Here is a 13,647-nt window from a genome sequence, read left to right as displayed (position 1 = left end):
TCAACCACCCACAGTGTCTGAAGGAGAGGCCCCAGAGGTCGTTCCCTCCTGTGTTGTCAGGCTGTATAATCAGCTCGCTTCGCAGTAGTTAGTGTACATTCACATGTTTATATTTAGCCCGTGTGCACTAGCAGGTCTGAGCATCCACCAGGGCAACACATAACAGTTTACAGTCAGAAAAAATGCAGTGTTCCTTTTTATCCCATTATTATCAGCTGCTGTCACCTTTACTGTTAACATTGATGTTATATGTTGTACACGTGATTACTGTGTTTTTATCTAATATTACTCTTATTATAAGTCAGACTTTAAATCTTTGCTTATTTAGTTGCTGTTAACAACTGGGATTTTCCCAGTTGGACTAACAAGGAAGCAGAGAAATACTTATGCAGACGAGAGAGGAGGAATCAGAGCTGCGTACAGAGGCGACCAGTCAAAAGGGACAGAGAGGAGAAAGCTGTCAGGAAAGCCACAGATGGAGTCCTCGTCATACTGCAGCTCGTCTCCGGACGAATCCTCAGACAGAAAGACTGTGTAGTGACGTGTAGGACGGACAGAGCTACAGGCAGGAGAGAAAACACAGAGGCCACAGCTCATTGCAGGGCGAAGCAAAGAAAAGAAACGGGAAGAGAAGGAAGGCTGAGCAGCTGGAGTCATTTTACAACAAAACGCAGATATAAATGATCAAGCTTAACGAGTTCTGTTTTCACATGACTTCAGAGAGCCTGCTGAAGATGGAGGATGACCACAGGCTGCACGTCTTTTCAGTCATTATTTAACATGAGCTGTAAACCGCAAGACTCCTGGAAGGAAATGACCAGCAAACCTTGTCTAATGAACAGCTGCTGGATTATCTCTAATAAAAATATTAATGTTATAACTCTACCAGAAATATGGAGAAAATACATCATTTATTACTGATCCCGTTCAAGTTCCCAACTAAAATCACCTCAAAATATTGTAAAGAGCATCAAATGAACACAGTTGACAAGCAGTTCCAGTTCAGCATGATCCCAGTAAGACTGGTTTTCTGATGTACAGTTAGAACTACAAGGGCTGAAGGGATCTTTGCCTCGAAACAAAGCAGAGACGCAGAGACACATCCAAGACTCAGAGTTAGGACATTTCCTCCTGCCAAAAGAAAACTACATCGTCATGGCAACCAGCAGGACCTTCATGATTCATTTCATGGGAGACACGACAAAACAGCAAAACGTGATGTGTGACCCGGGTGGCTAGCTGCCAGAGTTTCTGTCCCACGGAGACGAGACAGACGTCTTCCAGAGTTTCTGTCCCACAGAGACGAGACAGACGTCTGCCAGAGTTTCTGTCCCAGAGACGAGACAGACGTCTTCCAGAGTTTCTGTCCCACAGAGACGAGACAGACGTCTGCCAGAGTTTCTGTCTCACAGAGACGAGACAGACGTCTTCCAGAGTTTCTGTCCCAGAGACGAGACAGACGTCTTCCAGAGTTTCTGTCCCAGAGACGAGACAGACGTCTTCCAGAGTTTCTGTCCCACAGAGACGAGACAGACGTCTTCCAGAGTTTCTGTCCCACAGAGACGAGACAGACGTCTTCCAGAGTTTCTGTCCCACAGAGACGAGACAGACGTCTTCCAGAGTTTCTGTCCCACAGAGACGAGACAGACGTCTGCCAGAGTTTCTGTCCCAGAGACGAGACAGACGTCTTCCAGAGTTTCTGTCCCACAGAGACGAGACAGACGTCTGCCAGAGTTTCTGTCCCACAGAGACGAGACAGACGTCTGCCAGAGTTTCTGTCCCACAGAGACGAGACAGACGTCTGCCAGAGTTTCTGTCCCACAGAGACGAGACAGACGTCTTTCAGAGTTTCTGTCCCACAGAGACGAGACAGACGTCTTTCAGAGTTTCTGTCCCACAGAGACGAGACAGACGTCTTCCAGAGTTTCTGTCCCACAGAGACGAGACAGACGTCTTCCAGAGTTTCTGTCCCACAGAGACGAGACAGACGTCTGCCAGAGTTTCTGTCCCACGGAGACGAGACAGACGTCTTCCAGAGTTTCTGTCCCACAGAGACGAGACAGACGTCTGCCAGAGTTTCTGTCCCACAGAGACGAGACAGACGTCTTCCAGAGTTTCTGTCCCACGGAGACGAGACAGACGTCTGCCAGAGTTTCTGTCCCACAGAGACGAGACAGACATCTTCCAGAGTTTCTGTCCCACAGAGACGAGACAGACGTCTTCCAGAGTTTCTGTCCCACAGAGACGAGACAGACGTCTGCCAGAGTTTCTGTCCCACAGAGACGAGACAGACGTCTTCCAGAGTTTCTGTCCCACGGAGACGAGACAGACGTCTGCCAGAGTTTCTGTCCCACGGAGACGAGACAGACGTCTTCCAGAGTTTCTGTCCCACAGAGACGAGACAGACGTCTTCCATAATTTCTGTCCCACAGAGACGAGACAGACGTCTTCCAGAGTTTCTGTCCCACAGAGACGAGACAGACATCTTCCAGAGTTTCTGTCCCACAGAGACGAGACAGACGTCTTCCATAATTTCTGTCCCACAGAGACGAGACAGACGTCTTCCAGAGTTTCTGTCCCACGGAGACGAGACAGACGTCTTCCAGAGTTTCTGTCCCACAGAGACGAGACAGACGTCTTCCAGAGTTTCTGTCCCACAGAGACGAGACAGACGTCTGCCAGAGTTTCTGTCCCACAGAGACGAGACAGACGTCTGCCAGAGTTTCTGTCCCACAGAGACGAGACAGACGTCTTCCAGAGTTTCTGTCCCACAGAGACGAGACAGACGTCTTCCAGAGTTTCTGTCCCACAGAGACGAGACAGACGTCTTCCAGAGTTTCTGTCCCACAGAGACGAGACAGACGTCTTTCAGAGTTTCTGTCCCACAGAGACGAGACAGACGTCTTCCAGAGTTTCTGTCCCACAGAGACGAGACAGACGTCTTCCAGAGTTTCTGTCCCACAGAGACGAGACAGACGTCTTCCAGAGTTTCTGTCCCACAGTGACGAGACAGACGTCTTCCAGAGTTTCTGTCCCACAGTGACGAGACAGATGTCTTTGTAACCAGTAGAGTCTCCGGTTTTATACGACACCTTGTTTGTGTGGAGAAATGACCAGAAGCTCTGATGTTGCTACGCTACATGTTAGCATAGTTGTTTCCTGGAGTCTGCTAACATCTTCTGGACTGCAGGACCTCATGCGGGCCCCTGTTCTGGGGAATCTAGTCTAGAAGCGGTCAAACCATTATAAACTACACAGGAATCAGGAATTCATTCACTTCCTTTTGGATTTCAAGACATTTTGTTTTTGCAGATGTTATTCATCTTATTCCAGTAGTCAGAATTTCTATCAGGCATCAGCAGAGACTTGCCAGGACCTGAGGACACTTTTACCTGACCTGGATCCGCAGCTGGGATCTTTTTTCTGCTGACTGGTACCGTCACCTGACCCGTTATCTCTGGTTCTACTGAACAAACCGGGTCATCCCTGTTGTCATTTTGTCAGTTCATACGTAAAAACACTCAGAGTAAAAAACATGAAGGTGAACTTACTTGTCTGAGCTGCTTTCCAGGCTCACATTGCTCGGTCTCTTTAACAGTGTTGGGGGTCGAGCCTGAAGTGGAAATAATGTGAATTACTTGCAGGGACCAACTGGAGCGGAGAAAAACTTAGAACCAGTATGGTGTTTTAACTGGTTCTGATCAAGAAAAAATACCACTGATCCTCCTGTTCCTATTTCACTGCCCTCATCTCACCTCATTGAAGCCCACCTGTCCAAAGTGCACAGTGATTGGCCGGTGGTCATCCCAGGTTCCCAGTGGCCCCTCCCTTGTGACCGCACCGACAGAGGAGGTAAACCCTGCCACGCAGTCGTCATCAATGACCGTTGAACCTGTGGTGGAGAAGCCGTTCTCCGCCTGCTCCTGCAAAGTGGGAGAACAGGGAGGTGGAGGCTGACCTGGGTGAAAGGATTGATGGTATGACACGGGAAGGGGGAGGGAGGCTGCCCGGCAAGGCTGGGGGGTCCCGTGGTTCAGTTAAGGATGGGTGGGATCATTTTAAAGGGTTTTTTAGTGTTGTGTGAAAGAGAACCCAAGAAAGGTCACAACGTTGGCTGTTGTGATGATTAAACGTCTCAGCTTTGGTGAAGAGCTACATACCCTCTGTTTCAATCGACTCTTCACTTCCTTTATCCGCATCTTAGCATGGTCCTTTGCCTGCACCACAAACACATCATCAGAAGCTTGTCAACATTTAAGTACTCTTTAAATGTTTTAAAACATCTATGGGGTGATGCTTACAAACTTATAAACAGTCTTCATAGCTGGGTTAGCCTTGGTCTTCACTGTTTGGAAGATAGCTCCACCCCCTTTCTGTCAGAAAACATTGACACAGCAGTTAAAAACACACAAGTCAAACAATTCTGAAGCCAGCTAAAAACTGAAAGGAGCAAACTAATAAGGAGAGTAAGATTAATGTCAAATCATTAAATGAATAAAAAAAACACAAGCAGAGGTAAGTTTTCATTGAGACCCGTGGCTAACAGGTGTTAACGTGTTAGCTTAACGTAGGCCCTGGGTGTTAGCCTAACGTAGGTCCTGGGTGTTAGCTTAACGCAGGTCCTGGGTATTAGCCTAACGCAGGTATTGGGTGTTAGCTTAACTCAAGTCCTGGGTGTTAGCTTAACTCAAGTCCTGGGTGTTAGCTTAACTCAAGTCCTGGGTGTTAGCTTAACTCAAGTCCTGGGTGTTAGCTTAACTCAAGTCCTGGGTGTTAGCTTAACTCAAGTCCTGGGTGTTAGCTTAACTCGGGTCCTGGGTGTTAGCTTAACGCGGGTCCTGGGTGTTAGCCTAACGCGGGTCCTGGGTGTTAGCTTAACGCGGGTCTTATAACGCAGGTAAATAAATAAATAAAGCTATATCATATTCCACTGGTTGAGTCTGGATTGTTTAATTTTTAAATCCTGCATGTAAGAGAATGAATGAAAGGTGCTTTTTTTTTCTTTTAATTAATCCCAGTTATTCTGGAAAACAGAATAACAAAAAAAAAAAAAAATCAATCTCACTGTCAGAAAAAAAAACAAAGAATTTATGCGTTTATAAAATTACCAAAATTTAGAAAAGCAATAAAAAAAAAATCTAATAAAGGTAAATAAAACCTGTGGAGAGTGTTGGTGTTATATACTTTAGTGGTAAAAGGAAACCAGCAGTTTATGACAAAGTGATGGTAGGACGGACAGGTGAGAAAATCACCATTACATGTTGTTAGCAGGACAAACATAAGTAACAGAATAAATACTTTTGGTTGTTATTTAACCAGAATAACTCACCTTCACAGTGAACAGCCACTGGTGGTAGGTCTTATCGCTCCCTGTTAGAAAAAGTCACAAAAAGCTATTATGTTAAACCTTTTAGTTCTCTTGTAGTTATTTAAAGCTTCTTCATACTGATATTTACCCTCCTTCTGGATGAAATATGGAAAAGAAAATCACCTGAATCTTTATAATTTAAGTTTATTCTATCTGTGGAAGTTCATTCTGCCTCCTTCTGGCCTGCAGTTAATTGTACATTTCCTGTTTTAACCTTTTTAATTTCAACCGCCTTTGTCTCTTTGGTCCCCGTTCGCGGAGCTGCCGCCTGTCATGACCAGACAATCCTGGAAAAAGATTTTAAATAAAAGGTCTTTTATTTCCTTGTTGAGTAAAGGCTGCAGCTGGCTTACCAGCATACTCTCCCATGTTGATCTCCTCCTCAAAGATGTCATTGAAACCCTCTCCTGAGTTCAGCAGGTCCAAACGACCATCAATGAACTGAAAGTAGAAGCAGGAGAGACTCAGCGGTCTGGAATGGGTTGAGACACCTCCTGCTGCGAATGCATCCAGCAGCTTTTACCTGTTTGAAAAGCTGTAGCTGAATGGCGTTCTGAAGGAACTGTCTCATGGCACTGGAGCGATGGTTGATGAAGGCTTCTTCATTAAATGTTATCGGTTCTCCCTGAAAATAAGCACAAAACAATCCGCTTTAGAGCACAAGAAACTGTCTGGATGGGACGCGATAGGATGGGACGGGGTGGGATGGGATGATACGGGACGCGATGGGGTGGGATGGGACGAGATCAGATGGGATGGGGATGGGGATGGGGTGGGATGGGGATGGGGATGGGGATGGGGTGGGATGGGATGGGATGGGATGGGATGGGATGGGACGATACGGGACGCGATGGGGTGGGATGGGACGAGATCAGATGGGATGGGGATGGGGTGGGGATAGGGATGGGGTGGGATGGGATGGGACGAGACGCGATAGGATGTGATGGGGCGTGATGGGATGTGATGGGACAAGATCAGATGGGATGGGGATGGGGATAGGGGTGGGATGGGAGGGGAGGGGAGGGGAGGGGAGGGGATGGGATGGGATGGGGATGGGGATGGGGATAGGGGTGGGATTGGTTGGGATAGGACGCGATGAGATGGGATTGGACAGGGTGTGGTGGGATGGGATGGGGTGGGTTGGGATAGGACGGGATGGGATGGGATGGAACAGGACGCGATGGGATGGGATGGGACGGGATCAGATGGGATGGGACGCGATGGGACAGGACGTGATGGGATGTGATGGGACGGGATCAGATGGGATGGGGATTGGGGTGGGATGGGATGGGGATTGGGGTGGGGTGGGATGGGATGGGATGGGGATGGGGTGGGATGGGATGGGACAGGACGCGATGGGATGGGATGGAACAGGACGCGATGGGATGGGATGCGATGGGATGGGATGGGATGGGACAGGACGCGATGGGATGGGATGGGATGGAACAGGACGCGATGGGATGGGATGGGATGGGATGGGATGGAACAGGACGCGATGGGATGGGATGCGATGGGATGGGATGGGATGCGATGGGATGGGATGGGACAGGACGCGATGGGATGGGATGGGATGGAACAGGACGCGATGGGATGGGATGCGATGGGATGGGATGGGATGGGATGGGACACAACAGAAGGGAACGGAACGGAATTGGATGGGATGAGATGAATAAAACAGAACACAACAGAGGGGACCAGAAAGGGATGAGATGGAATACAATGGAATGGAAATGAATGGGATGGGACGGGATAAATGGGACGCAACAGAATGCAACGGAACAGGATGGAAGATCACTAACCGACTCGATCTGCAGGGCATTCCTGTAGCTGCCAAACAGAGCCGCTTGGCTCTTGAGGAACGCTCGAGCCACACCGTCACCGGGTGTCGCTGAAACCTTCTTTAATCGACTTTTTAATGGTGAAACCTGCAGGACATAAAGTCTGTCTGAGAACGGTGATCAGATGTTCGTCTGCTGACACCTGAGAGAGCTGCTGGCCTGGGAGGCTCACCACGTCATTGGGTAGGCTTTGGAGATCATCATAGGGGGTTTCTAGGGTGTTTGTGTCCACGTTTAGGACAACCACATCATCCAGGGCCATTCCTCGAACTTTCTGTGGGCAACACAATGCCAGGTGAGCAGAAACATATGAACAAATAATCATGGTGATTCAGCATTACATTTCCTGTGTGTCATGAAGTCAGAGTTACCTCCATCAGGCTGGAATGGACTCCAATCAGGTATGGCATTGGGGCACTGCAAAATAATAACAAGACAGATAAATGAGAAATCCAGGTCCAGGATTAAATCTCAGACAGCATCTGGGTGGACTATGGTGGTGGCAGTGGGTCCGGAGGGACAGGAACTATGTGTCCATTCAAACAAAGATGATATGAAGTTCCATGTGTCAGTAACTCCCAGTAACCCCCAGTGTTCCTGCCATCTTGCAGGCATCTGCGACCCACCTGAATCCCAGAGGGTGAACAAAATGGACTTTCTTTGTTTAGACATTGGGGAAATCTTCCCCTGCAGAGTACCAGTAAGGCGGGGGTGCCCAAGTCCAGTCCTCAAGAGCCACCATCCTGTAACTTTTATGCAACCCTTCTCCAACACACCTTAATCAAAAGGCAGCAGGTCTCTCCGCTCTTCGACAGCCTGGTAACGCCACATTTGATCTGGACTTGGGCAGCCCTGCGGTCCGGAGTTTAAACTAAAATCCTTCCTTTGCAGGAACCTGAACATGGTTGTTCCAGTCTGAATCTCTTCAGGGTTGGATTACTATGCTGGTCTGTACATTCACACCAGTCAGTCCACTCTGTCCCATTTTCAGCTACTTCAATTTCATACAGAATTTATTCTAAATTTTCTTTATATATTTTTTAAAACCATCCTGTATGTGTGAATTAATATCCAAACCACTATTTTTTTTTAACCTCAAAGGGTTTTACATGCACATGAACTTCTGCCTCTGATGGGACGGCCGCTGAATCAAGTAAACTGTCAAATATTACGATTTTTCTTCCAAATGAAATGTTGACATTAAAGAGTGAAAGACTGCAAACGGAAATGCCTGTGACATTAAAATATGTCGTTTTAATGGAAGATAATGGACTATTTTTTGCCATGAAGGTTCCCAGAGAGAGTATCTGATGAAATACAGATGTAATCAAATTAGTGTTGTTAATCTGACGAGACTCTAATCACCATCCAAAAGCCATCCTCCTGTTATTTATTATCCAGAAAATGATTAAAGTTTGGTATGATTTTGAATTAATAATTAATCATTAGAATAGTTAAAATTATACCGGCCAGGTTAAGAAGTTAAATATCTTATTGAGCGGGCAGAAAGGCAGTGATTTATGGAAAAGCTTTTTGTTCTTAATTTTCAGTCACAAGCACACTCACCAGCAGTAGTCTAAGAGATGCTGAGGAAGGACGGGAATGTAAACATGTTGCCAGTGCATTGGATATAACATGGCTGCAGAGCCGTGGACACAAGCTGTTAACTGGAGACACACATCAACACAACAGGTCATGTGACATCACAGATCTATATGTCTGCATTCATAATTCATCTTTATTTACTATGACAGTATTGTTCACTAATAGTTCCTTCGGGACACTTACATGTCTTATATAAGTGTCCTAACTTATCTACTGTCTTTCAGTATACAAGTTGTTGTTTCCATGACAGCACTGAGACTGAGCAGCTTTTAAATGGCTGCAAATATCCAGAAGTTTTGAAATAATGAAGCATTTCAGAGTTTCATGGGAACAACCACAGTTGGACTTAAATCTCCAAATATATCCTAAAAATATGTTATTAAACATTAAAAACCACCTTATTGGTGAAACAGAGAGCAAACTGGACAGTAGGAGCAGCTTGAATCTACTTACAGTGCTTAGTTTGCTACAGCAGATGAGGATTCGCCGTTCATAAAGCATACTAGCGTACAGGTGAAGCATGTTATTGACATCTACTGCTACAAAGTACTCTGTTAGGTTTCTCTGCAAAGGTCAAACAGAAGAGGAGAGAAACAACAGGACAGTTAGATGTAGCATCAAAGACAAGAAAGTCTTTCATTCTTACTGCACAGAAAACAGTGCGGACCAGAGGTGTCAAACATACGGCCCGGGGACCAAAACTGGCCCACCGGAGGGTCCAGTCTGACATGTGAAAGTAATATAAAACATAACAGCTGAAACATCACGATAAAAGTAACTAAACTCTAATGTATCCATGTAAACATGAAAATAAATTAAAATAGCAGAAATATAAACTAATGAATATAAATAAATTTGTAAATATTTATCAAATTTAAAAATGATGGCCACATATTTTTTATATCTCTTAAAAAAATATTTACAAATTTACATTTACATATAAAAATATTTATTAGACAATAATAAAATAATAACGGAGGTGAAACGTTGTTGAAGTTTCACTATTTTTGTCCTCCTGAAGGCTCAGGTTCCCAGCCAGCATGTTAGGTGGGCATGGGGAGCCCATGTGGATAAAACCATGTGGGACCCTATCTGCTGGCTGGCTGGTCATAATGTTTTATAATAGATAAATAAAAATATCTTGATAATGTACTTTGTACTAAAACAAAGACAAATGTAGAGTTTTCATTATTTCTCAGTTATCCTGCTGTTATTTTACTGGTCTGATTTACTGGAGACCAGAAGGTTCTTAATGTGGAACCTGGACTAAGATGAGTTTAACCCTCTCTGCTAAATATTCCTGCTATGACATCTGATCTTTTCCTATCGATCAAGACCACCTCCATCCATCAAAGCCTCTCAGACTTCAACATACGAGTTACAGGAGACTTTCAGACAAAGGGAGGAGTTTAAATGTCGTACTCAACACAACATAAGAGTCTTCAAATAGTAAAGATGTGAGTCATTAGCAAGTCAGGAACGGCTTGAGTGGGATTATGACCTTGGATATTGTGGAAAAAAAAAAAGGTAGAAAATGACTCCAGAAAATCAACAAGAGCTTCGTTGAGACAAATATTAACCACCTTCCTGGACTTGGCTCTAAATAATTCCCAGTTTTCTAACAACTAGCAGCTAATTCAGCCTTTTGGCTTATCAGGAAATGTCTTTCGTGGCTGTGTAAACAATGTGTGCGCCGGGAGCTTTCCCCTGGCAGAAGTTAGAGACCTCTGAGATTTGACTGGGAAGACTTCCAGCGTGAAGGAATGAAAACATTTACATTCTCAGGTATGCTGGGAAGTTCCCTCATGTCAGGCACGGTGAAGAAGGAATGCTGGAGGGAAAAGGAAACAAGGGAGTCAGTAAGCCTGCATCCGTCACAAGCTGACAGCAAGGAAGCGACACGAAGAGGAATTTTCTGAGCCAGTTAAAGAGAAAAGGGACATCTCACCACTCCGAGATGAACGGGAACTCCGGGCTCGGGAATAGGGAGCGTATGTAGGGACACCAGGAGTTCCTGCCACTGGCTTTCCTAGAATATCATCCAAAATCCACAGAGATGAGAGTGTGATGCACATTAAGACAGAACTAAATGCTTTCCTGACCTCATCAGGTTGTATTTTCTTCCCAGTAGAAGATAAACATGTCAGATGATGAAACTCAGTCATTTTAGTGTGGTTCAGCCTGGTGAAATCTGCAAGGTCTTCCCTGAAAGAGACGTTGTCTGGATGGGAGCAGATGTTTCTTTACCTGTTACCAGTTAAACCAGTCATGTTACTGACTTGTTGCTAATCAACCCAATTAGAAGAAGAATATGATTCTAATCCAAAACCATTGGCATTAAAAATCCAGGTACTTAAAGAGGTTCAATCATTAGGAGCCCAGGAGGAGACCCCAGGGAAGACAGCTGGAGGGATTGCGTCTCTTAGCTGGCCTGGGAACACCTTGGGTCTGGGTCTCCCTGCTTAGGCTGTTGCCAAGCAACCAGATTTCGGATAAGCGGCAGAAAATGGATGGACGGCAAATTTAAAAAGCCTTTAATTAAACAGTCTAGAATCATAAAAATAATACTGATGATTCTAGCGAACCGCTGGTCTGGGCCCAGCTGTCATCCTAACCCAGTTGGTTGTGAAATGCTCTTCCAGTTGTACCAGTTACTTTTCCAGCCTGTTGTTGATCCTGTTTCAACTTTTTACAGACGTGTTACTGCATCAGATTCACCTTCAGCTCATATTTTCCACCAAATGACAAAATGTCTCAGTTTCATCATCTGTCAACACATGGAGACGAGACCTCATCCTCGTGCAAAAATAGTGATTTGAGATCAAAATTAATCATTATTTTTATAGTTAGATCACATTCATTCATCCATTATCCTAACTGCTTAGTCCGATGAAGGGTCGCGGGGAAGCTGGAGCCTATCCCAGCAGTGTTTGGGTGAAAAGCAGGGTACACCCTGGACAGCTCGCCAGTCTATGGCAGGGCCACACAGAGACAAACAACCACTCACGCCCACTCCTACGGGCACTTTAGAGTAACCAATTGACCCAACACGCACGTCTTTGGACAGTGGTAGGAAGCTGGAGAGAACGCACACACTAGATCACAACCATGCAGTGTGAATTCCAGGTGAGGAAAACATGGACAACTCACCTGGCCTTTGACTGTGTAATCTGCAAGTATATTTAGAAGCTTGTAGAAAACTTCAAACCAGGGCAGGTAGCTGGGAGGGCACAAAACAGCCGTAATTCACCAGATGGCTCACACAGACTTTCTATTCAGACAGCCTAATAAGCCAAGGCTGACAGACTCACCTGAGGATGCAGTAACAGGTGTGTGCACCTGAAGACAGGCGACAGAAGCCAAATCTCTGTTTACTCTCAATGTCGGTCAACACAAACGTGAAGTTCTGGCCAACCTGGCTGACTGTCAGGCTGCAGGAGGGAGAAAAACGGACCATTATTTGTTTAGGTTTAGGAAACTAGTGGGGTTTTTTTGCATTTTTCAGATGAAAAAAATGCACCATCTTCGTTTAGGTTTAGAAAACTAATTTTTTATTTTTCAGATGAAAAACGGACCATTCTTCGTTTAGGTTTAGGAAACTAATGTTATTTTTTATTTTTCAGATGAAAAACGGACCATTCTTCGTTTAGGTTTAGGAAACTAATGTTATTTTTTATTTTTCAAATGAAAAACAGACCATTCTTCATTTAGGTTTAGAAAACTAATGTTATTTTTTATTTTTCAGATGAAAAACGGACCATTCTTCGTTTAGGTTTAGGAAACTAATGTTATTTTTTGTTTTTCAGATGAAAAACGGACCATTCTTCGTTTAAGTTTAGGAAACTAATGTTATTTTTTATTTTTCAGATGAAAAACGGACCATTCTTCGTTTAAGTTTAGGAAACTAATGTTATTTTTTATTTTTCAGATGAAAAACGGACCATTCTTTGTTGTCAACTCAAGTCTTTCCAACATTTAGTAAAGTTCTGGGCAGAAAACTCTTTAAAATGGGACCGACACCAGTCAATGTTTCTGCTGTCTGGTTGTTGTTGCTTTGTTTAGTGGGTTACTCAGTCTGTTTATTTTCAGATCACACAGGTGATTTCCATTTCTGCAGAACTTGCCAACGCAATGGTTTTGATGCGTTAGCTTCCTGTGCTGAAGTTCTCTTCTTTCCTCATATAAGCGGCTTTTCTAACCCTTCTTCAGTTACGATTCAGACAACTGTAAGTTGTCCCTGATTAAAACACAAATATCCAGTGTAATCCCTATCAAAGTGTACATGTTTACCTGTCCATGGAGAAGGGGAAGCAGAACTTTGGCACTGTCTGGAGAGTTTCCTGTGAGACACAGATGAGGGAGAATTAAACACATTTAGTGTGACTGTTAGTGTCTTAAAGTGAAACGTGCAGACAGGACGGGAATAAAGGTGGAAGGATGTAAACAGAGAAGAAGAATGAACCATTCAGACAGCAGAATATTAAAATACACTGCCTGACAAAAACAAAAACCACACTAACACGGGGTGGCCAAGCCCTGGAGATCTACCATCCTGCTATGTTTAGAGAACCCTACAGAATGACTCGTTCCCAGGCCTCTGCAGAGCTGAAGGACATGCAGATGAGCCAATTCAGACATTTGATTTAGGTATGCTCAGTGGCGTAGCAGTTCGCACTGCGACCTCGCAGCAAGAAGGTCGCTGGTTTGGCCGTTGGCTGGTGGGGAGGAGGTTTGAATGGTGTGTAGAGTTGCATGTTCTCCCCCTGTATGCGTGGGTTCTCCGGGTACTTGAGAAGGTCTTGGCTGCAGACTGGAAAATGAGGTGGGGCTGGATGT

The 13,647-nt window shown here is 44.9% G+C and overlaps 1 protein-coding gene across 5 annotated transcripts in view; it reads right to left on the bottom strand.

The window, feature by feature from the left end:
• The window catches only part of dennd1a (DENN/MADD domain containing 1A), a 38,765-nt gene that overhangs the window by 5,820 nt on the left and 19,298 nt on the right, over positions 1–13,647 (bottom strand). For 2 of the 5 annotated variants that reach the window (XM_079257053.1, XM_079257057.1), the window contains 18 exons: positions 13,102–13,151; positions 12,123–12,242; positions 11,962–12,031; positions 10,760–10,840; positions 10,589–10,642; positions 9,265–9,375; positions 8,773–8,873; positions 7,578–7,623; positions 7,379–7,480; positions 7,168–7,293; positions 5,892–5,993; positions 5,722–5,809; positions 5,330–5,370; positions 4,302–4,373; positions 4,161–4,217; positions 3,756–3,923; positions 3,552–3,613; positions 422–559 (listed from right to left, as the gene is read on the bottom strand). In XM_079257053.1, coding sequence (XP_079113179.1) covers positions 422–559; positions 3,552–3,613; positions 3,756–3,923; positions 4,161–4,217; positions 4,302–4,373; positions 5,330–5,370; positions 5,722–5,809; positions 5,892–5,993; positions 7,168–7,293; positions 7,379–7,480; positions 7,578–7,623; positions 8,773–8,873; positions 9,265–9,375; positions 10,589–10,642; positions 10,760–10,840; positions 11,962–12,031; positions 12,123–12,242; positions 13,102–13,151 — 1,589 coding nt within the window. The remainder of the gene's footprint in view (positions 1–421; positions 560–3,551; positions 3,614–3,755; positions 3,924–4,160; positions 4,218–4,301; positions 4,374–5,329; positions 5,371–5,721; positions 5,810–5,891; positions 5,994–7,167; positions 7,294–7,378; positions 7,481–7,577; positions 7,624–8,772; positions 8,874–9,264; positions 9,376–10,588; positions 10,643–10,759; positions 10,841–11,961; positions 12,032–12,122; positions 12,243–13,101; positions 13,152–13,647) is intronic. The other 3 variants (XM_079257054.1, XM_079257055.1, XM_079257056.1) reach the window with 3 other exon arrangements.

This window comes from Telmatherina bonti (genome assembly GCF_933228915.1).
Source record: "Telmatherina bonti genome assembly, chromosome: 17".
In the NCBI taxonomy this organism is placed as follows: domain Eukaryota; kingdom Metazoa; phylum Chordata; class Actinopteri; order Atheriniformes; family Telmatherinidae; genus Telmatherina; species Telmatherina bonti.
This window is presented reverse-complemented; position numbering and strand designations above follow the sequence as displayed.